This window comes from Curcuma longa, chromosome 11 (assembly GCF_044706935.1).
Source record: "Curcuma longa cultivar G26 ecotype Majalengka, Jawa Barat chromosome 11, ITB_CL_G26_1.1, whole genome shotgun sequence".
Taxonomy (NCBI): Eukaryota; Viridiplantae; Streptophyta; class Magnoliopsida; order Zingiberales; family Zingiberaceae; genus Curcuma; species Curcuma longa.
Genome location: NC_133871.1, coordinates 10,506,040 through 10,528,358, shown reverse-complemented (window position 1 = coordinate 10,528,358; position 22,319 = coordinate 10,506,040). Strand labels below are relative to the sequence as shown.

The following is a 22,319-nucleotide window of genomic DNA, read 5'->3' as shown; positions in this document are numbered from 1 at the left end:
TGGCATGAAGTCAACAATGTATAGAGGGTGTTTCTTTTTTACATACAAATAACCTGAAGTGGAGCAGGATGCACCTGCCAATGGTCTTCTCACAATATCATATACACCACAGGATAAACAACTTGAAAACAGCCCGACTCCCAAACGTCTCCTTTTATTTCACAAGTCAGCTCAATTTTAGCCAGATAACCAAACCATTAGCATGACAAGCTACATAGAGCAGGCTCTAGCACACTGCTCAGCGAGTTCTGCGGCTGTTGGGTGGCTTTAATGATGAAGATGATTTAGACTTGGCAAAATCAACCAAGTCTTTGAAGAGTGCATCCTCAGGCTTGGTTTGTTTTGCTGATGGTGATGAGTCCGATCCTCCCAAATGTTGTTGATGAAGTGGACCAAGGCTGGTATTTCCCTGATCAGAAGAGTAGTTATTTTGAGAAACAGATCCATCATGAACTGTGCCCCCACCTGATAAAACATTCTTCTGTTGCTCAAAGAACTGCTGCCTTTGGCCATATTTTGAAGGGGGAGGTGGTAGTAAACCAGTGGTCTGGTTCTCCTGATGAGATTTTGGAAGTGGCTCTGCACTGGATTTCATTGCTGAAATGGGCTCAGCATAACTGGTTAGACCATGTGACTCTAACATTGTGGCTGTATCAGAAGCTAGCAGAGAATGAGATAGGGAAGGTGGCAAAGGTGGGTCAGGAGGAGCAACGTCATTGTTAAGATAGTCAATTGAGTTTGCCTCTTCCCTGACTGGCTTTGAGGGTTGGGGAGGAGGTTTTAGGGTAGTTGTGTTTCCAACACTAGAAGAATTCTTGCTCTGCCCTATTGCACTCTCCCTAGAAGTCCTGGAGCAATTTCCAAACATTTTTATTTGTTAGGTACGTCTATACAACTAAAAAAAATGTTGATACGAGGTAGGTAGAGCTCATGATAGAACATAGGCCACCAAGAATAGAATAATAACAACCGTGCCTGATAATAGAATAATTTCTAGTTCCTAGTGAATTGAATTTGACATTCGATAAAGAATACAATGACAACAGATTTTAGTTCAAATGGCATATGATTTCGATGTACTTCAGCAAAGGCACTAAGAAATAATGAAAAATGATTGGAATGCTGAATGTTAGGACATGGTCAAGTAGAATATCTAAAAAAAAATTATCTATCTGCTTAAGAAGATATTATTAAGCCTCCTAGTGGCACATCAGTCGAGCAAGAAAAAAGTTGAACTGTTAGTTGCAAATATCTAAAATTTAGCGTATCATAAATTTCAGAATTAAATAGAATAAAATAAGAATCAAACTTTCATTAATCTAATCAAATAGCCTTATGATAAACTTTTGATTATTTCACTATAGATAAATTTGGCCTAACCAAGAATTTTTAAACCAATCACCAACCAACTCAATTCAAATATTAGACTAACCAACAGTAAAAATCAACAACAAAATATTTCATTGATCTCTTTTCTAGAAATAAAGAGTTTAGATCAACACTATTAGTGTATTGTCTGCATTGTAACTTGGTCTCAGATGATGGTGAAGCACGCCACCCCCTCATCTGTCTACTAGGGATGCCAGATTTCACTAATACGCTATGTGGATTGCTGACATATGTTAATCCATCCTGTGCTAGCAGTGAACATTACAACTTGTACAAGGTTTCAGCTCAAATTCTTTTGGATTATAATGTGACAGTATGAAGCTGATTCGCTCATGGTAAGAACCCTTTTCTAAGCCGTACGGCATCATTTACAAGCATAATATGAAATGATATCAGTTTTCTTGAAGAAGGATTCATTCAAGGTGAAGCTCTAATATTGTGACTTGCTACAGTGTATGAAATAAATATCAAGAGTATTCTTCTACCATAAATAAAAACCAAGTTACAACATGTTCAAGCTCAAATTCACCTATAGTGGACTTAAGCCTCTCCTAGTTGTCCGGAGTTGTTTTGGATGTCAAGCCTACATGACAAGTCTAAAGTTAAATTTTTGAGGGATCTTCCTTCATGAGCATGACAATTTAGAATGAATACTTGGATAAGAACTATGAAGAGGAGCCTTGGTGCAACGGTAAAGTTATTGCTATGTGGTCTTACAATCATGGATTCGAGTCACATAAACATCCTCTTGCAATGCAGGATAAAATTGCATACAATAAACCACACCCTTATCCGAGACCCTACATTGGAGGAAACTTTGTGCACCAAACTGCCCTTTACTTGGGTAAGAACTATACCACTTTTGAAAAACATCTTATTGTTGAGAGGAAAAAAATCTCTCATAAGAGATTGAATGTGCACTATGCTCAACTACATGGTTTCTCCCTTGTAATCATGAAAAAAAAAACTGTGCATATGGCCAATGAAGTTTCCCTTTGATGTCTCAGTCCTTGTTTGGTTTATTTTGGATGCATAACCAGGAAAGGTGAGGGGAAGCAACATAAAAATGTATATGAATAATCCATGAACATGTCAATTCAGCCATGATATTCCCTCCCTCCCCATTACCTTTCTTCCCTCCAGCTATCTTTCCAACCATGTCTATAATTACCTCCAACCTTTCTCTCTTGATGATAATGGATTACTCACAAGGAAAATAAATTCTACTTCTCTTACAAATTATAATGCCACTTGGCTTCCGTAACTATCTTGCATCAAGGTGTGATAGCTTAGTATATTCTATACTTCTTTACAAATTTATTTAAGACTTCATTCAGAAAAGTGGGCATCAGGGACAGAGAGAATCCTCATGTCTAGTACCTGAGAGATAGCTGAGAGAAATCATCCTCAACCTCATCATCTTCATGGTTTATATTGACAATAGGCGCAATTGAAGCAATTGGCACTCCAGCACTAGGAGCAGATCCCTTCAACATATCATTATATCTTTGAAGTACACGCTGAAGTTCATCATTCAGTGCCAGACCCCGACAAAGAATCTCTTCATCTCTGGAACAAAACAAAAGTCAAACTCTTTATGTATCATTTTGTTTTGCAAAAGAATTAGTGTCTAAGATCTCAATTCATTATCTCCAGAGTAAGAGTAGCAAAAGTTTTGAGAATATACTCTGTAGTGTTCACAAGAACCATCACACGCTTTTGAAAAGAATGGCATTGCTCAATGAGGTCGACTATAACTTCTTGCTTTAACTCCTGTCATATGCAAAATGAGTAATTGTCATTCTGATACTAATTAATATTGAGGTAGAAGAGAATCTTGTGAGTCATAAGTTTCTACCTCTTGATGAGTCATAATTTTGACCCACTAGCAGCCAACCAATAGTATAAAGAAGGGAAGGGGGTTGAGCTAATATTGAGGTAGTCAGTCATATAAAAGACATTGAATGGAGACTCACACTCTCTCCTCAATCATCAAGAGGAAACATAATTCCTTGTTGGTGAAAGAAGTTGAAAACATTGTGGCAGAAAATACACATTGAGATGAAAGGTTAAAATGATCTAATTTCTATTTCATAGAAGAATTAGATCAAATTGATCAACTCCATTAGCCTCCCTGCCCTTGGTGTTCCTTAGTACTATGCAAACAACAAAAGTACAATCGAAGGAGAATGCCACCATGTCAACGCATCAAGCCTTCCCTTGTCCAGCAAGCACCCCACCCTCACCAAAGGCTAACCATTAACAGTTTCTGAAACAACCCCTTGCATTCACTATATTTAAGTCTCCACTAACATTAAGGAGGGATGATTTGAGGAGGGAAACGAGTTGGGGGAAGGGGAATAATTTAGTAGACGAGGTAGAAGAGACAAATTTAGAGAAAAATGAATATTTTCAATCAACATAATGATGCCATATTAGTCACTCCTAAGGAGAAACTATTTAAGTTCAACTATACGAATCTTATCCCTTTATTGCCCAACAAATAGGGTTAAGACTCATGTTCATTTGTCTAGACAATTTTAAGGTTGGCCATCTTAGCCTAATGAAACCCTCAATCTTTTTCATTTGGGCATAGGTCTCACATTGATGTTTTATCTAAAGCTCTCAGATATGAATATTTATTTTATCCTTTCTAATGACTCCACACATCTCGCCATTTTATATCCAATAATTGATTTTTGTAAATGTTCACAATTTGAATTATGCATTAAGAGGGCCTAAATTGATATATATCAAAGCAATCACAACAATAATCAAAACAATTCATGAAATGAATCAGCTGAGAGAATGTAAGTTGCACAATCATATAGTTATCTTTCTAAAAGCAATAAAAGGGAAAACTCTACCTCATGGTTCTTTGGATCTAATGCATTGAGTATGTCAGATAACACATCTGCTACTCCTTGAGCATTCTGAATTTCCTCCAAGCTGCATCAGGAATTGCATTTAAAATGAATCTTTTTTTTTAAATCCTATATTAACAAAAGATTCAAAAAAATATATTTCACAAAGCACCTGGCTTACCTAAATCTTTTATGCCTCACGTCCTAAAATTAAAACAAATAACAGATCAAGAGCATTCCAATATTAGATCATTATCCATTTGGTAATTAGTTCGAGCATGCATTCTTCCAGCGATACAAAGAACACATTCAGCAAAAAGGGAAGGCCTCTTTCTCTTGTTGTAATTCCTGTGAGGCACTTACAATGTTAACCATATTCCCACTATCCAGGGGGGTTGATATATGAACTATATCCGGTCAGATATATCGCAACATTAAGTGTATGCCTAAACCATTTTCTCACAGATTTATTCTAACAAGCACTATTTTATCTAGACCTCTTGGATCAACCAATATGCATAAATTCACTTAAGTTGTTTATTCATATATTAATCTTCTATAGCTGTTGTTTAAACAAGTTACGCTTGCTATTTGGCATCAGTGTGTTGCATTTGGCATCGGCAGAAAGGTCCACACACAAGTAGTGAGTTGGCACCCACTTGAATATTTTAATATGGTTGCATGGTGATTTGACTGCATTATTGTATGGTTGCATGAATGCATTTTTATGTTCATGTTATATTCTTGAATGGGCAAACTAACCACTGTCCTGCAAGTGATATGAATATTCCACACATGCATAATGTTGCTAAGGTTATTTTTATTGTTAGTAGTTAAACACTTACAATTAGTAACTTATAGTGATAGGTTGTTCACTCAATCTTATCTGTCTTATTTTGGTTGAAATACTTATATATGATGGACTAATACCCTACTTTCTGTGGTGTTGTCCCTAGATCCCCAGGTTGGGGTGTTTTGTGCCCATGATTGGCTCACGAGGATGACTCTACGATGCCAGGCCAGCTTCTACTTGATCCTAGAGCCTTCCTATTGGTTTATTGCTTATGTTCCATTATCATGTTTACTTTATTTAAATTTTTTCTACCTTGTTGAGGCTATGGATGTTGGTTCAATTTTGTGTTTGTAATATATGTGGTCTTGTGTCCCAGGAACTTGTTTAGAGCTTGCTTTATTTCAGTGTAAGTTTTATTTACAGTAAAGTTCTTACTGATGTGGCTATGTTTTCTACTATTACGTGGTGGATTGCTCTAATTATGGATCTAGCCATGTACCAGGGAGATTCTGTCAAATTTTCTTCAAATGCTCTCCCTTATGATGTGTTTCTCAAGTCATCTCTTGGAAAGGATCCCATATTAGTTTTTTATTATTATTATTGAAATCAATTTAGTACAAATTAGATATCTGAAAGGTCAACCAAGCATAACCATTCATTTAATAGACTACTAGAAAATGTACAGCTCAGCATGTGGTTTACTGAAAGAAACTTGTTCATCAATAGCACATGACCACACTTGGACTCCCTATATCCACAAGACCAATAAATTGTCAGTCTAATTTAGTACGACAAATATGTGAACCTTGGTTGCAAGGATACATTCTGAATTCAATTTCATTTAGTAACAAAATTATTTCAGAATAAAAGCAAAGAATAGCACCTAATATTGAACAAAAAATTTAAAAAATAATAATATCAAAGGTTACATTTTAGCTGATATGGAATAGACTATGAACTTAAAGCGATCAACTATTAAATTAAGAACATTTGTGAAACCAAAAAGACAAAGAAAGTACCTGAGAGCAGAAAAATCAGACTGAAGTGAAGCTCCTACATTAGCATTTTCAAATGCTGATGCAGCATTTTCATATGATGATGCATTTTCATATGATGATGCAGCAGGCTGATATGAGATAGGAGGATTTTGTGGTGGGGTAAATAATGGCACAGTGTTCTCAGTATGGGGTGGGAACTCAACTCCAGCAGCCTAAGTCAATCCATAAAGTAAATACTACACAGTCAATAGGAGCAACATTAACAGCCCTGTAATGCAAGAAACTAACAAAGTGAAAGTAAAGAGCAACATAATAAATATCTGTTGGTCAGATCAGATCTTGAAACATTCTAACAACGCGTTCAAATATTCAAAAGCATGCCCCACTCCAAAAAAACAAACACTTTCAAATAGCATAATCATCAAGTTCTATGTAAATCTCCATCACTAGCAATTCCCAAACACTTTTAATTGAGTTTTCTTTGCTTTCATTTTATGCCTCACTCCTACAACCCCAATTATCAGATAGTCAAATTATTGAATCATTTAAACATTGTGAATGCTCATCATCTATAAAGTACATAACAAAGATGAATTATGACATACGAAGGATGCTAATAAATACTTCAGTGATAAAGAACACACAAACACTCGCTGGGGCTAAATAAAATCTTGAAATCGTTGCAACTAGATAATGATACGTGTTGTAGGAATATTTTCAAATAAAACCAAAAAATGCATGATGAGATTTTCCACTTAACACATTAAAAATTTATCAGCATATAAATTATAAACTATTGATTTCATTCAATGGTTCGTCAAACTCAGGGAGATGAACGGCAAAAAAATTACAAGGTATTAACTAGGGACAAAAACAATAAAGGTGCCAGGACAAATGCATACTCTAAGTTCTCTGTATGCAGCATGATATTGGGGATATTTTCCTACTGCTCCTCCAAAAGCCTCTTGCCATGCATCAATTAGAACTAGTATCTTTTCTCTTACGTTTAAATCTGCCTGCAAATAAAATTGACATGTAATTCAGTTGTATGAAAAGTACTAACAGAAGATCAGATCATAACTAAAAGAAATACTTACTTTTTTCTTCACTATTTTGACCATTTCATGTAAAATATCCCGCTCAACAATTTGTTGGTGAACGTTATCCCCACAATTTTTACTCAGAGTTTCTAGCACCTAGTTAAAGTTTTTCAGAAATAGTGTCATCAATGCAATCTGAATATAACAAAAACAAAAGATATAATGAAGTTCTAAGGCCAAAAAAAAACAAAGGTAGAAGAGCCACATTAGAGAGATATTTGTTTCATGAGTTCGGTGTGAAAGCACAGTTTAGCCAACCAATTTTACTTTTCTTCTGACATGAATGTCACTCAAATTAACGTGCAATTAGTTTAACTACTAAGGATCAGGATAAACCCTATGCAAATAGAAACTGCCAAATTGAATTACACTTACAATAGTTAAAATGGATTATCTGAACGAAACTAGGTGGTTTTGAGTCTTTTGACCACTTGAACTCAAATTGTCCAACTGCATTCACTCTGCTCTAATTATTAGGAGAGTAAAGTTAGAAACAAATTTAGGCTGTTTTCCCCAGTTCTCTATTTTCCATATCAAAGTAAAGGAAATCTATCAACAAAAAATGTGCTTGATGATAATTTTTTTCCTTATATTTTAGAGGAAAATCAATCATCCTCTGTATAAAAAATAATTTTTTATTACATAGGGAAGTCAAAAAAAAAAAAAGGTTGCAAATGTCCTTTGAAAATTCCTATTTTTTCTAACAAAGGAAAACTGCACATTTTTCCAGAAGCAAACATGCTTAATTTTTTAATCTTTGAATCATTCAGAAAATTGAATGTCAATATCCACTTGGCCCTTCTCATGCTTCAAGATAAGAATGATTATCCTGTACTTTTTGTCTTGTCTTGTTCCTTTATAAAAGATATTTCGAAGTCATCCTAACCAACAAAACATTCCTTCAATTTTATCCACTTGACACATGGATGATGGATCCATCTGAATGTTGAGGTCAAAGCATATTAGTTAAACCAAGAGAACAAAGGTTTTCAACCACAAGATTACTTGCATTGGTACATAAATTTATGAGGCATCAATGCACATACTAACAATATTCTGGTTCTCGGCTCATGACATGAGCACCAACACACTATCAGTGAACCAAATCCTTGTCGGCTAACATTGACAAATTTGGTGAATGTGTTTCAGACAATATCTACAGAGTAAACAAATCCAAGACTAGATGGAATAATATTGTCACAAGATTTCAGGAAATGATTTGGTGATTGTGTTTCAGACAATATCTACAGAGTAAACAAATCCAAGACTAGATGGAATAATATTGTCACAAAATTTCAGCAAATGATTTTACCACCAAAAGATCGATTAAATTTAGTAATGATTTCTTCCTACTATGGAACAAGGCCCTTTTAGTTTCAGCAAACATTAGCTTACATACACACTTATGTGATGTGTCTAAAAAAGAGCCCGCTTATATACCTATATATAATTCGTGTTGTTGGCAAGCCAAACAAATTGTAGTACATTAGTTATCTTAGCAGTATATACATATGGTCAGAAAGGGCATGAAAAGGATATGGTTAAACATGATACATGTAAGTGTAAATATTTTATACAAGAATAAATTGGTCATAAGGGATGAAATTAATTTATATAATGAGTTTAGAATTGAAAATGTGAGATAACTATGATCAATGACAACAATTTCTACATATTTTGTTGCACCTAAAACCTTTTAACCTATCATATAATTAATTTTTGTAGTCACTGATAGTCATTTAAACCCGTACTCTTCTCATATTTGTAGAAATCCATAATGATACTGAGTAAACCAAACTTTAAGCCTCATAGGGAGTCAAGATTAATGGTTGATAAGAGGATGATAGGAAAAATATGGTGAGTACATATTACAAGGGTGTACATCATTATGAGATAAAGACTATTAGGATGAACCTGAATTAGAATAGTTCTATGATAATGATATAAAGTCCTTTATGGTCTCTTAATGAAATTTCGTGCACTTGCCTAGAATTGAAACAATTCAGTATCTACCAAGATATTTTAAGTAATGTTATGCATAACTACTATGGTCAACGATGGATATTGTAATGTACATGACAATTTGTATCAGAAAACACACAAAATATAATTCCATTGTACAAGCTTTAAAAGGTGCACCGGGCTGCCCTTTTCAAGCTTTAAAAGATGTTTTTCATATGCGCTTACACTGTGAAATCTTGAACGACATATATTTTACAAATACTTGCTAAAGAATCTGTAGTAAATTCATGGATAGGGCACAACACATAGGATTCTAGAGTAAAATTGTATAAGCCTGCCAAGACAATGGCTCAAATTATTTTTTACTATTACATGTGACATCACCAATTGAAGAGATTATGGAATAGAGAACTTGAGCAGTTAGACCAACAAAGAACTGATATAGCTGCATTCCTTCTAAAGAATTGTAACTAAAACACTCTGTACATATGTCATAAATAATTTTATTTTTAATATCAGGAAATTTTATTACTTTCAATATAATTAGAGGAAGAGAAGATAAAACACTTACAAATAGTGCCAGAAGTTGAATTTTTGGATTCTTACTTCCAAGGCGCTTCTTAAGTATTTTCAGTGCATCCTTTGCTTGTCTGCTCAGATTTGTAAAAAGAAATGTCAATAATGTAACATCAATTTAGTAATAACAAGTAACAGAAACAGAAATATATATTAATTTAATAAAATAACTAATACATAATGAGGATAAAATAGCACAGTGAAATTAAATATTAAAATGATTAGTTAATCACGGAACTGGTTGAGCCAATTAACAATACCCCCTAAATTAATTTCCATATTGCTTGTGTGTGTAAATATATATGCATATATACAATACCATTGACATATCTAAATTGATAGATGAATGCCCTCAAAATTAGTTAATATAATACACTAAAAAAATAACATCAACACAAAAAATCTATACATATAGCATTACACCAAGTACAGCAACTTCATAAGTAAGCTTCACGCTAAATTTCTCTAACCATACACAAGAAAGTTCACTCCTTCAAAACTGAAGATGCTGAAGAAAAAGGGAATGTCCACCGATAGACAATATCAAGTATACAATTCAGTTGAAGCTTATCTAGTCATCGAAAGGTACAAATCTATCAACAGTATGTTTTGGAAAACCAAAGAAACTAGCTGCAGAAAGGTGGAAACAGGCAGCATCCATGTTCACTGATAAATTGACTCATCCATCCAGTAACTTTCCTCGCCGTAAAACTAAATGCAACACCAAAACAAATGAAAACGCCTCGACAATTCGAGATCTGCTAAACGGAAAGCGCAAGCAACGAAAGGTACCCAGGATCCATGTTAATAATGTCGCACAACTCGATGTTGATCGCCCAGTCCGGGCCGATCAGCGAATCGCTCGTAGCCCGTTCCGCACACACCGCCGCCGTAGCCATCATAAACTAATCTGCTCGCGTAAGGAAACAATGAGCACACCAAGCACAAGTCAAGCAAAATATCAAATCTCAACACACCAAAAGAACCCCTCCGAGAACCCTCAAAATCACCTTCTTCCTACAAAAAAACAAGGAAAAAAAAAAGCCAAAATACCTCAGATTCGTGGCATTCCAGAAGTAAATCAATCAGATCATGAGCAAGGGTTTACCTTCAAGCCAGCGGGCGATGAAAAATCCCTTTCCACAAAATTCTTATCTTAAGGAAGAATTAAGTAGCAGAAAAAGCAGATTAGATCGTCAACATCGAGTGTCCATTAACAGAGATTAAAAAAAAAAATTAACGGAGAGGAAAGAAGAAGTCGTCGGCAGTTGGAGGGATCGCGACGAATAAAATAGCAAACGTCTACTCCGTCCTCATTCTTGCTTTCACATCGTGCTCGCATTTCTAGTCAAAATTCACCGCCACGAAGTCTAACTTTACGAACGGGTTAATGGTATGCGAAACCCGATCCAATCGATCGAATCCATCAAATTCTTTTGCCTTATGAAACCATATGGCCCATCCATTCCCAGTTCGGGTTTGAAATTCCGGATTCGGATTCTGTAGAGTAGCTTTGACTCCGCCGACTTATTAATTGGGTTGGGTAAAGATAAAGCTAATAGCTTGTTAGGAGAGGTTAATTAGTTGTTCTGATGTTGGATAACCGAATTAGGTCGATTGTTTAGGTGTCATTTCAATTAACCTGTAAATGGATAATATTCCTTTTAGTAATTTTTGTTCTTTAGTAATTATCTATTAGTTTGTCCTTTAAACGATCACCAATTCAGTAAATTAGAAAAACATTGAGCTGACTAAGATTAGAAGGGAGCAGTTACCTTTTTCAATGTCGGTGGAAAGGCTTGAAAAAAAAAACCTAAAGAAAGTATTTGAAATGCAATATTAATTTCATTATTTTGTTAATACATATTTTAGTTTTATTAAATCATATCTAACCAAGCTTCATTATCGAGATTTAGATAGTTTTCGCGGGGCGTAGTTGAATTGGTATTCGGATGGTAAATTTGCAATGATGAAATAAGATTCAAATCTCCACGGGTGTATGCCTTTGAAAAAAATAATTCCTCCCATTTAGGAGGTCACTTAATAATGTGATTTATCTTCTTTCTATAAGACTTTAGGATGGACAGTAGAGGAGTGTTTGAGATGAGCATTATCATCTTTTACAACAATTATCAAGAATTTAGATAGCCTCAAGACATGATATGGTGGTAAATAATGGGGTATTTTTTCTTAAACAATTAAGGTTCAAAACACACACAGTGCATGCATGCGGTGTTTGAACAATTAATGATGTTGGGCGCCACGTCAGAAGTCATCTTGCTTTCTGAATTTACATAGTGTGTGAAATGTAAAGTCGAGTCGTTCATTCAAGTATTAATTAATTCATAAGATATAGATACTTTGTAAATAAAAAAATATACATCAAAATTTAGATAGCCCCGGAACTATGGTGCAACGGTAGAGTATATACGCAATCTCTCAGACATCTATGCACTGCAAGATGAATTTCCTTCGATGGGAGATAGAAAGTCGAGTTGTTTAGACTGTCCACTGTAAGTACTTTCAAATTTATTCTAATAATCAGTAGAAAATTTTTATAGAACCGAATCGATCATCTTTAGGATTAACCAATTCTCAAGTCAGATATCTTATACTAATAAAAAAATATCAAGATTTAGATTGTATATTTCATATTTCAATTATTCATTCCTCCCTTTATATTGATCCACTTTCTCGAACAATTAAAATTCAAAATTCATATAGCACATATATGCGGTGTTTGAATAATTAATGATGTTGGGCACCACGTCATAAGTATCTTGCTTTTTGAATTTACATAATATGTGAAATGTAAAGTCCAGTCATTCATTCAAGCATTAATTAATTCATAAGATATAGATACTTTGTAAATAAAAAAATATACATCAAAATTTAGATAGCCCCCACTATGGTGCAATGGTAGAGTATTTTCGCAATTGCTCAGACATCTATGCATTGCAAGATGAATTTCTTTTGGTGGAAGATAGAAAGTCGAGTTGTTAGACTACCCACTGTAAGTACTTTCAAAATTTATTCTAATAATCAATAGAAAATTTTTATAGGACCGAATCGATCATCTTTAGGATATATTTCAGATTTCAATTATTCATTCCTCCCTTTATATTGATCCACTTTCTCAAACAATTAAGGTTCAAAATTCACACAGCGCATGCGGTGTTTAAAATTCATGCCAATTTGAATAATGATGTTGAGCACCACTTTAGAAGTATCTTGCTTTCTGAATTTACATAGTATGTGAAATGTAAAGTCGAGTCGTTCATCCAAGTATTCATTAATTCATAAAATATAGATACCTTATAAAAAAATATACATTAAAATTTAGATAGCTTGTGGATTATGATGCAACGATAGGATGTCTACTCAATCTCCCAGACATTTATGCACTGCAAAATAAATTTCTTCCGTAGAAAATTGAGTGGTTAGACTATTCACTATAAATACTTTTAAATTTATTCTAATAGTTAGTAGAAAATTTTTATAAGATCTTCAATCAAGATTAATCGATTATGAGAGTCGGATATCTTATACTAATAAAAAATATCAAAATTTAAATTGTATGTTTCAGATTTTAATTATTCATTCCTCCCATTAACTGATCCACTTTATTAAGTATTGCTCTTTAATTTGGACCAAATGAATCAACCAGTACGCTAACCCCGTTGACTGGACTTCATTCCGGTCTCCGCGCATTGTCGTTTCTGCTTTATTTCTCCAAATCTTGAAGCCGATCCTCATGGCCGCGTGGAAGTCCGCGTGGCTCCGCAACGGAGGATGGAAGAAATGAGGGTCGGAGAATTTCCACACGTCCAACCAATTGTCACTCAGGCACGACGAAGAGAAGGAAGATCTGAGAAGCATGAGGATCTGGAGATGGAAAATAAGATCTCCAGTGGCTGCGATTAATTTACGTATGCATCATCTAGAAGCCGTCTGACTAACGGGCTTGCGGCGGTTCCATTCCACAGCCGACGTCAACACCACCGAAGCAATCGAAAGTGTGGAGCTTTAATTCTTGCTTTCCGTCCGTCGTTCCTCTTCGTCTTCCTCTCGTCTCCTCTCCCCGCGCGGCTCACTCATGGTCCCTGATCTGTTCCAGGACAAATCCTCCGGCCGCAGCCATTTCACCTTCTCTAATCCGAAACCGCACGGCGGGAGCGATGCAGGAAGCGGTTGGGACGGAAGCGATTACATGGCGTGGGCGGAAAGAATCAAAGGCAATCCCGGCGGGTACTTCGGGCGATCCCGCGGCCGTAGCGTCGGCGCGTGGACCCGGAGAAGTACCGCGACGCCGTTGATGAGCAGCCCGCGATACGTCAGGCAGCACGGGTGGTGGTCGGCTGAGCAAGCCGAGGACGAGGACGAGGGCGAGGGCGACGGCTATGGGACTCCCTCGCCGCCGCTGTGGAAGAACTTCGGTAATTCTCCCAGACGCCCGGGCCCCACGGCGAGATCTCAGGAGATCGTTCGGTACCGGCAGGAGATGTTGGAGCTGGTGAGGGGGTTGCCGGAGTCGGAGTACGAGCTGTCGCTGAGGGACCTGGTGGAGGATCGAGGACTGCTGGCGGAGGGAAAAGAGAGTAAAGATGGGGAGGAGAAGAGCGAGATGAAGGGGAAGAGGTCGGAGAGGAAAGGCAGCACGGCGACGGGGGGTCTCCTTCTCGGGATGCGCTTCCCCTTTCCTGTCGGAGATAGGAGGAAGCGGCTCTCAGCTTCAAGAGAGAAAAAGAGCGGTTTGGGCGGAATCGGAAGCAGCAGCACCAGCAGCAACAGCTCCACCGGCAGCAGCAACAGCTCCACCACCACCACCGCCACCATCACCAGCAACAGCAGAAGTAGAAACAAGTAGTAACTGTTCTTTCTCAACTCTTAAAATCAAGTAATCTTGCATCTTCCAAAACAAAACCAGTGAAAATCTTGCGTTGGGTTCCAGGAAAACGAGCAACTGCCACTGTTTCTTCCAGAGGAACGCAGCTGCAGACATGGATTGAAGGAGCTTCATCAAAGTAGAACAATGGAACCAAAGTCCCTGTAGATGAAGCCCGTGTTTGACTGTTGGATGCCATGATTATCAATTACCTGATGTCTGTAAGTTGTTAGGTGGTTTGAATGAGAGCTTAAAATGATATGTAAAATAACGTAGAAATTTCATATTCCCTTGACGTTTACCTAAATCATCAAAGAACAAAGTTGCTTTTCAGTGGCACAGTTTCAGCATCAATTCATAGTTTCAGACACCCAATCAAATCTTCGAACATATGATTAGAGGCTAAACATGATGCATCACAAATAAGAACACAAAGATTAATTGTAACACATTCTAACAAGCATATTCAGTACGATGCAGCTACAAACTGCTTTCTGAAAGCAAAGTACATGCTGGCAAACTAGTACACAGCCATATATCTGTTCCTCGTCCCCTAAAAACAACTAGGCATGACTAAATAACAGCAGTAGGCACTTGAGAAGGACTTCTCTTGTCTTTTTATTTCAGAGAGCCGACCATATTAGTGAAGAACCAGACAGCCTTCTGTAAAGTGAGGCGCAGCAGACACTGTAGTTGAGGACTGATATGGAGTTCCTTCATTCTTTTCCACGGCAGCCGTTTCCTTGGACTCCACTAGACCTATGGCCTCAAAGATGTAAGCTTTGACTTCTTCAAACCTTGCTTCAGAGAGGGAGACCTCAGACAGCAGTCTCCAAGCGTAGTCCTCGGATGCATCTTCATAATCTTTCTTCCGCTTTAGTACCATGTGTCCACTTATCTCCCACACAGCAGGATTTACTTGAGTATCTAATAGTTCCTGGCTGACTTCTCCTAGGGCCTGTTTCTCAGCATAGCACTGCGAGGTTGGAAGAATAATTAATCAGCAACACATGATTCTTTGTAACTACATCATCAGAAGATTGAAGTATCTATCGAAAGAGCATACTTTGATATAGGTAGGAATAATGTTCATCAACAGCCACATTAAGTGTAGGTGGACCAGACAACTTAGATATGCAGAGGTTCATATTAACCATGTATTTTACTTGATTCGTGTATTCTGTAAACACCACAAGTAATGGAAAAAAGGCTAGTTCTACAAGCAACCTGGACAAAGATTTTCAACCAAGAATGAGGAATTCAAGCCTTACCACTGCCATAATACCAAATACCCATCTCTATCCAAATATTTTAGTTTAATGCAATGGGTTCCACTATTTGAATGGTACATAATGAATCACGATCACTCTAGAAGTCCTACATTTATCAGTGTCCAATTCACAAACCAAATGTACAATACTCCTATAAAAGCGTCACCAGCTGCTAATGAGGAGTGGATCAAAACTATATAACTCAAAAGTAGCTCTAACAGCTATATGATTAGTCAAAGATTAATTAGGTGAAAAACATTTCCTTTTCTTTTCTAGGGCCATGCATTAGGGGGTGGATCCTCATCATATATGACTCTTTTTTATTTCTCAACAAGTATCAACATGGGGAAAACATATTAACATGGAGAAGAGTTTAGAATCAAAAGCACTTGATTATACAAATTTTATACAACTCCAATTTCTCATCAACATTGTTTAAATAAAATTTGCCTAATGAAAGTGATATCTGAATCATGTATTTGACCCTACCGATAATTTTTCCTCAAAAAAGTTCATAGGCTGAAGTATATCTGTGATGATCAGCCCCATTCTTTTATATCTGATCCGCTAACTATTTTACCTTTTAACAGAATGGAAGAATTGAGAGATGGAAATGGGAATAATGGAAAAAAGAGTAGAGAAGAAGATGAAAAGAAGTGGAGAGAGAGAGAGCCACTTTGAAGATGGGTGGATGAGATACAGACTTTAGAGATGAGAATGGCTTGGCTGCTGGAAACCAAAGAGGGGAGTAGGATATTGTTTGCTGGTAGAAAAGAAGAAAAGAAAACAAAATAAAAGGACGAGGAAAAAAAGGAGAGAGAGAAGTGAGAGAGGGAGAGGAAGAAAAAAAGAAAAGAAAAAGACGGGGAGCGTGGGATATGGATTTTGAGAAGAGGTGGTGGTGGCTGCACATTTCCTACAGTGAACAGAGAAAGAGGGAAAAGTGAGAGAAAAGTGATCAAATGAAAGAGGGAAAAGAATAAAAGAGAGGAGTTTAGGGCAATTGAAAATTTTGGAAAACAAAGGAAAGATGGATGAATTAAGAAGGGTACCATGTTTAGATTTAGAGGAAAGAAGGGACTGTTTATTCATCCATTGGGTAATGCCTCTCACCTAGCTTAAAATCCTTATGATAACAACATGTCCCATATTTTATATACAGATGTTATTGTGTTGGACAAAATTGAGATAGGGTTTCAAAAGGAACATTTTGGACTCTTATCCACAAAGTAAGAATTAGTCTAGCAAATGAAAATATCATGTCATAAATTTATTTGTTGCAAATGAGATGTGTAATGATTGGTTCATTTTTATACTGATACAAAATGTTATACATTGGTCAAGATGAGCTCTAGGAAGTGAAAGTGAGCGCCAATGAGGGTTATACATTGGTCATGGCCACATGTAAGTGAACTGTTAATATAGAATTAGTATATGTTATCTAAGTGAAATTAGAAATGCAAGTCTATCAATATTAAGTTTCTTGTACAACAAGGGTTAATTGAGACGGTAGCCTAAATCTAAGGCAAGGTAATTGATTGGATCAACTTCATATTATTATGTTTATGCAAGTGGTTTGATGGGTTAATAATTGAGGCGGCCTAAACCTAAGGCAATAGCTAATTGATTGGATCAAATTCATAATATTATGTTTATGCTAGTATTTTGAATAATAATACAATTGAATTTTCCAAAAAAGTACTGGTGGCTTCTTTGGTTGAATTTGCAAATATCAAAAGTAAATCCATAAAGTGTTATTATTGATGTGGAACTCAATAACAACTCTAATTTACCTGGGGGAAGAGGAAGATCCTCCGGCCAGAGTCAGAGATGAGAACATTAAATGGTATGTTGTTCTCTTGAAGCCAGATGCAAGAGCGGGCAACTATATCAGATAATTCCTTCAAAGTGCTTCCTCCTTCATAAACAAGGCCCCTCACAGGATAATCAAGCAATTTTGAGAACTTCACTCTGCACTGGGACAAACCATTCTCAATTGGAATCTTCTGAGTAGGCGCTTTCTCAACTGGGAATGGTGTGGATAGGACATAAGCCTGTCATGACACAGTTGTGTTTGTCAATGAAGTTGCACTTAAATTAATAGTAATGTGTTGTGTTGATCAAATTGAAATTTTAAACACAATTTTCAGCAGGACTGAGAAAGGATAATGAATTAACCTGGAAGTGCAGATGGTTAATGGTGGCAAAGGCACCCAGACTATTATAGCCGAGCCTGAAGTAAGCACTTCCTGCTTCAGCGGCCATATGAAGAGCAAGCAAGAGATTATCAGGATCAATCCTCTGAGGCAAGCAGTCGAGCACACGGGGAATCAACAAAACGTGACCATATTCAATGGGGCTCACCTGTAAAGTGCAAGCTCAGTAATATGGATAAGGAGAGGGGAGAAGATATGTGGCTAAAACGAGGACAACATAACAGCAAATTGAGCTCTCACATTGATTGCTACAACGCTGGGACTCTTTGTTTCATCTGCAACGGCATGCTCCAGGAACAGTGATTTGTGATCTTCCCCAGCCTCGAAGCGGAACAACACCTCCTCCTGGCCAACCTTGGTGAAGTTAAATTTCGCAGGATCAAAGGGTTGGAGGACACGATCGACCCGGAATTCGGTAGGCCTTTTCTTCAGGTGGCGGCCCTCGTTTAGCTGCGCCACGAAGCCATACTTTCCAGGAATCACCTTAGTCTCGCATGCGGTAACATCATAACGGAACAGCCCACGGCTCATCCGATCTTCCCACTATGATATCCCAATAACAGTTTCATATAAGCACCAAAAGAAGGGGGAAAAAAACAAATTTTCTTAGTTGTTCGAGAGACCTGTCCCAGCAAAAGGGTGTTCAGAAAGAAATCGGATGGTAATTCAGCCACACCAGAAGAAACGTCAGGACTTGCGTCGTTTTTGAAGGCGTACAGAGGAAGCTTGGACACTGCAAACAATCCCGAAAAAGTTCAGCGAACGCATATGGACAAAAAAATATATAAAAAAGCAAACAAATAGGGAAAGAGCGTCGAAGAAAAATATCAAATCGAAGCGAATCATGTATTATACCAGGCAAGCAGCACTCGCCGAGGCAGTTTCTCCCGCAGCCACGGGGCTCGCTGGAATCATCCTGGTAGTTGGAGAGCACGGTAGGGACTCTCTTGATCGTAAGCATTTTTTTTTCTTTCAATATTTTCCAATCAGAGAAGTGACGCAAGGAAAAGGAAAGCCTAAACTAATCTAAGAAAAGGGGGGGAAAAACGGAAGGGGGCAAGGAAGCAACAGAGAAGCGACCGCCTCCGGCGAGGAAGAGGAGATCGGATGGGCTGCCGCCGGCGGAAGGCAGGGCCCCGCGACCACCGTGCGGAGCGGGACTGCGAACTTTGTCCAAGACGAGGAGAGGGCGGCGGAGGGTCTCCACCTGAGATGGGGGGCAGAGAAGGCGGTGGGATCCCCACCGGCCGGCTCCAACGTCACAAGCCGTGGTTGCCCTACTCGATCGCGCGCTCGACTGGTTCGCACCGCTCTCTGCACCACCGGTTTCTCTTTCGCTCCTTCTTCCCTTTTAGCCCTAGGCCTGTCCGAGGGGAGCAGAACGGCCGTCTATTTATAGACAGCCAAAGAAACGCCAGATAAGGGAGCGGCGAGGAAAGAGAAGCGAAGGTGCGGTTGCAGATGCCTCTCTAGTCTCCTCCCCGCTTGCGTTACTTGTCTAATTCTCCTCCTTTTCTTTTCTTTTTTTTTCTTCTTTATTTTGGCGATATAAATAATTATTATTCGAGCGTTCCTAAATAATAACACAAAAAAATATTTTTTTTAAATTATGATAATTAAAGATTCATGGACAGACAGACAATCATGAAAAGCCAGCCACCACAAAATCAGACAGAGGATAAAAAAGAATATTTTCAAAATTTATATTTAATTTAGTTATTTAACATGTAAAATATGTAATTTAGTTATTTAATCAATTTAGATCCGTAGTTCAAATTGAACAACATTCGCTGAAAATGATTGGAAGGAATCGGTGGGTGTGGCAAAATGTGAAGGGCCGCTTGGACATAACTCATTACGGTTTATAGAAGAAGGTAAGGATTCAAATCCTAGGCAAATCTTTGTCATGATCAACTGTAGTTTTTCGATTTATTAAATGATTGTGGGGCTTTACGAAATTACAGATTTACGAAATTATAAATTTATTATTATTATTATTATTTTCTTTCGCTTTCGAAGAGGAAAAAAGGGAAGAAAATTTGGGTCTGGAAACTTCGCGTGTCTTTTTTCAACTGATTTTGTGGTATTTTCTTGCCCACGATGTTGGAGTCTGCCCAAGTTAATATTTGTTTTGTCATGCGGAATCTAATCGAATCTATTTGGACGTAAAAAAAAGTATTAAATGATAATGGACGGCAGTGCAGTCAAAGTTGGTGGCTTATGAGATTTTGACTAGATCTAATGATTCAAAATTATTTTGAGCTAACCGTCGATTATAATTAATATAATAAATTAATTAATTCAAAAATATAAATAAAATAAAATAAAAATAAATATTAATTTTTTAAAAATATGAAATAAAAGTATTTAATATTTTAATATATTCAAAAATATAGAATAAAAATATTATTGAAGTTATACTCTTTAATTCTTCTCCGAATCAATTTTATTAATTATTATATCGTTATTAATTTTTTCAATCAACTCTCATTTAACGTAGATAACTATGAAATCAGTTAAAAATGTTTATTCCATTATTAATGTAGAAACGAAAGAGGTTAAAATAAGATGAATCAAAAGTCTACAATGGTCCCCATGATTTTATTCGAAACCCTTATTATTATCTCCATGGTTCAAGTCTATAATGATATGATATTATCCATTTTAGCTCTAAACTTATATAATTTTATTTAGAGATTTTACTAAAAAAATCTCATACTAACGGAGATTCTTATTTATGTATTTCTAATGTGAGACTTTGATTATAATTCTAATATTTTGGACATAACTCAGAAATAGTTGATAAATTCTAAAATATTCCTAACATTAAGCTTATAGTTATCCAATTGCATTCTTAAATGGTACAAATCTTATGCACTGAAATCAAGAGGATAGAATTTTTTAATAAGTCAATAGATGTGATCAATATTAAGAAGCTTAAATTTTTTTTAGGTTCCAACGCACTACTAAAGTTAAGAAGTTCAACTACGTACCTTATCCTTAAATCTACTATTCAACTCTTAGACTTGAAAAGCTATTATAACAACAAATACATAAATAGATAGTATGTCAAATCTTATATTTCAAAATTAAGAAGATCTTATATTTCGAAATTAAGAATTTTTTCAACAAGTCGATATATATAATCAATATTAAGAAGGTTAAAGTTTTATTTAGGTTTTAAAATACAATTAAGCTTAAAAAGTTCAATTAATTTGTTTTTGAATCTACTATTAAGATCTTCAACTTAAAAATTTATTATAGTAATAAATACATCAAATCGATATTGTGCTCAATTATATAATGGAGTCATTATGTCGACAAGTGCAAATTTTATGTATCACAAATCAATAGATGTGATCAAAAAATTAAGAAACTTAAGTTTTCTTTAGGTTCCAAATTAAAGCACAACTAAGTTTAAGAAGTGCAATCGTCTTATTATCCTTAAATCTACTATTAATTAGCTCTTCAACTTGAAAATCTATTATAGCAATAAATACATCAAATTGATAGTGTGCACAATTGTGATCGAATCATTATATTAACAAGAACGACCTGTAACAAATTTATAATGAACTTCCATATGAGGTATCTTAATGTCATATTTGGCATAAACTTTTTTCACATAATTAAATAGAAGAACAAATCTTTCTTCTCTCAAAGTATCAAATAAAATTTTAGTAGTTGAAACATAGTTTATTATATTTAAAATATTTAAAAATTTCTTTTGTGATGCTCAACAAAAGAGATTTCAATCTAGCTATATGAGTCAAAAATAAAACTAAATCAAATGGATAAAATTTTCACTTAAGGTAACTCTAATCGACTAATACAAGCTATAATCAAACTTCAAAACTCTCAAAATTGCAACTCGGAAACTGTTAGGAAGGTGGCGGTCACAGAATTTGGTCAGAAATCTTCTCAAAGTTCGAATACATATAACCCACGACATAAACTCTAAGAAATTGCCGACGAAATGATAGAAATAAAAGGAAGAACAGCTCGCGTACGATCCGCACCAATTATCATTTTTCATCACTTGTTCAAATATTTCGATTATTATTCAAGTTATAAATCGATACAATAGGTCGACCTAGTTAGATTGGATTAGCATCAGACGCTCTTTTGGACAATTTTCGTAGGGTTGGAGCCACCGTAACCCAAGGGTTGCTTCGCCCCATATTAAATTAAATATATATTTTATCAAAAACTATTATCAAACTTTTCTCTTACGAGCTTCTTTAATGCACTATAATTTTAAACAC

The 22,319-nt window shown here is 36.2% G+C and overlaps 3 protein-coding genes across 4 annotated transcripts; 1 reads left to right on the top strand and 2 right to left on the bottom strand.

Moving 5' to 3' along the window:
- On the bottom strand, positions 1 to 11,006 carry LOC141840130 (TOM1-like protein 3). Of its 2 annotated transcripts, XM_074728032.1 has the most exons (11): positions 10,791 to 11,006; positions 10,660 to 10,699; positions 10,475 to 10,592; positions 9,678 to 9,756; positions 7,142 to 7,240; positions 6,947 to 7,060; positions 6,066 to 6,256; positions 4,257 to 4,338; positions 3,077 to 3,162; positions 2,770 to 2,958; positions 1 to 848 (listed from the first exon to the last, which is right to left on the bottom strand). In XM_074728032.1, exons 3-11 carry the CDS (start codon positions 10,582 to 10,584, stop codon positions 239 to 241), a joined length of 1,560 nt encoding a protein of 519 aa, XP_074584133.1. In that variant the 5' UTR covers positions 10,585 to 10,592; positions 10,660 to 10,699; positions 10,791 to 11,006; the 3' UTR covers positions 1 to 238. The 2 variants fall into 2 exon arrangements, with proteins under 2 accessions (XP_074584133.1, XP_074584134.1); XM_074728033.1 differs by lacking the exon at positions 10,660 to 10,699.
- A 2,523-nt stretch (positions 11,007 to 13,529) lies between these two features.
- LOC141840134 (uncharacterized) lies at positions 13,530 to 14,900 on the top strand. Its single transcript, XM_074728035.1, has 2 exons — positions 13,530 to 14,545; positions 14,634 to 14,900. Exons 1-2 carry the CDS (start codon positions 13,779 to 13,781, stop codon positions 14,689 to 14,691), a joined length of 825 nt encoding a protein of 274 aa, XP_074584136.1. The 5' UTR covers positions 13,530 to 13,778; the 3' UTR covers positions 14,692 to 14,900.
- Positions 14,901 to 14,979: 79 nt separating this feature from the next.
- LOC141840133 (GDP-L-galactose phosphorylase 1-like) lies at positions 14,980 to 19,530 on the bottom strand. The gene is made up of 6 exons (XM_074728034.1): positions 18,910 to 19,530; positions 18,678 to 18,787; positions 18,295 to 18,597; positions 18,017 to 18,202; positions 17,632 to 17,892; positions 14,980 to 15,543 (listed from the first exon to the last, which is right to left on the bottom strand). The coding sequence occupies exons 1-6, from the start codon at positions 19,013 to 19,015 to the stop codon at positions 15,208 to 15,210; spliced, it is 1,302 nt and encodes a 433-aa protein (XP_074584135.1). The 5' UTR covers positions 19,016 to 19,530; the 3' UTR covers positions 14,980 to 15,207.
- Positions 19,531 to 22,319: the final 2,789 nt, after the last annotated feature.

What these genes read in the sequence shown, in the direction of transcription:
- LOC141840130 (XM_074728032.1), bottom strand. Translation starts at nt 10,584, where the DNA reads ATGATGGCTACGGCGGCGGTGTGTGCGGAACGGGCTACGAGCGATTCG. An exon ending in CTGCATACAGAGAACTTAGA is followed by an intron (nt 6,257 to 6,946) that starts GTATGCATTTGT and finishes GGATTGACTTAG; the next exon opens with GCTGCTGGAGTTGAGTTCCC. An exon ending in GTTCTTGTGAACACTACAGA is followed by an intron (nt 2,959 to 3,076) that starts GTATATTCTCAA and finishes GTTTTGTTCCAG; the next exon opens with AGATGAAGAGATTCTTTGTC.
- LOC141840134 (XM_074728035.1), top strand. Translation starts at nt 13,779, where the DNA reads ATGGTCCCTGATCTGTTCCAGGACAAATCCTCCGGCCGCAGCCATTTC. An exon ending in AACAGCAGAAGTAGAAACAA is followed by an intron (nt 14,546 to 14,633) that starts GTAGTAACTGTT and finishes GTTGGGTTCCAG; the next exon opens with GAAAACGAGCAACTGCCACT.
- LOC141840133 (XM_074728034.1), bottom strand. Translation starts at nt 19,015, where the DNA reads ATGCTTACGATCAAGAGAGTCCCTACCGTGCTCTCCAACTACCAGGAT. An exon ending in ACACCCTTTTGCTGGGACAG is followed by an intron (nt 18,598 to 18,677) that starts GTCTCTCGAACA and finishes GGGATATCATAG; the next exon opens with TGGGAAGATCGGATGAGCCG. An exon ending in TTAACCATCTGCACTTCCAG is followed by an intron (nt 17,893 to 18,016) that starts GTTAATTCATTA and finishes GTGTCATGACAG; the next exon opens with GCTTATGTCCTATCCACACC.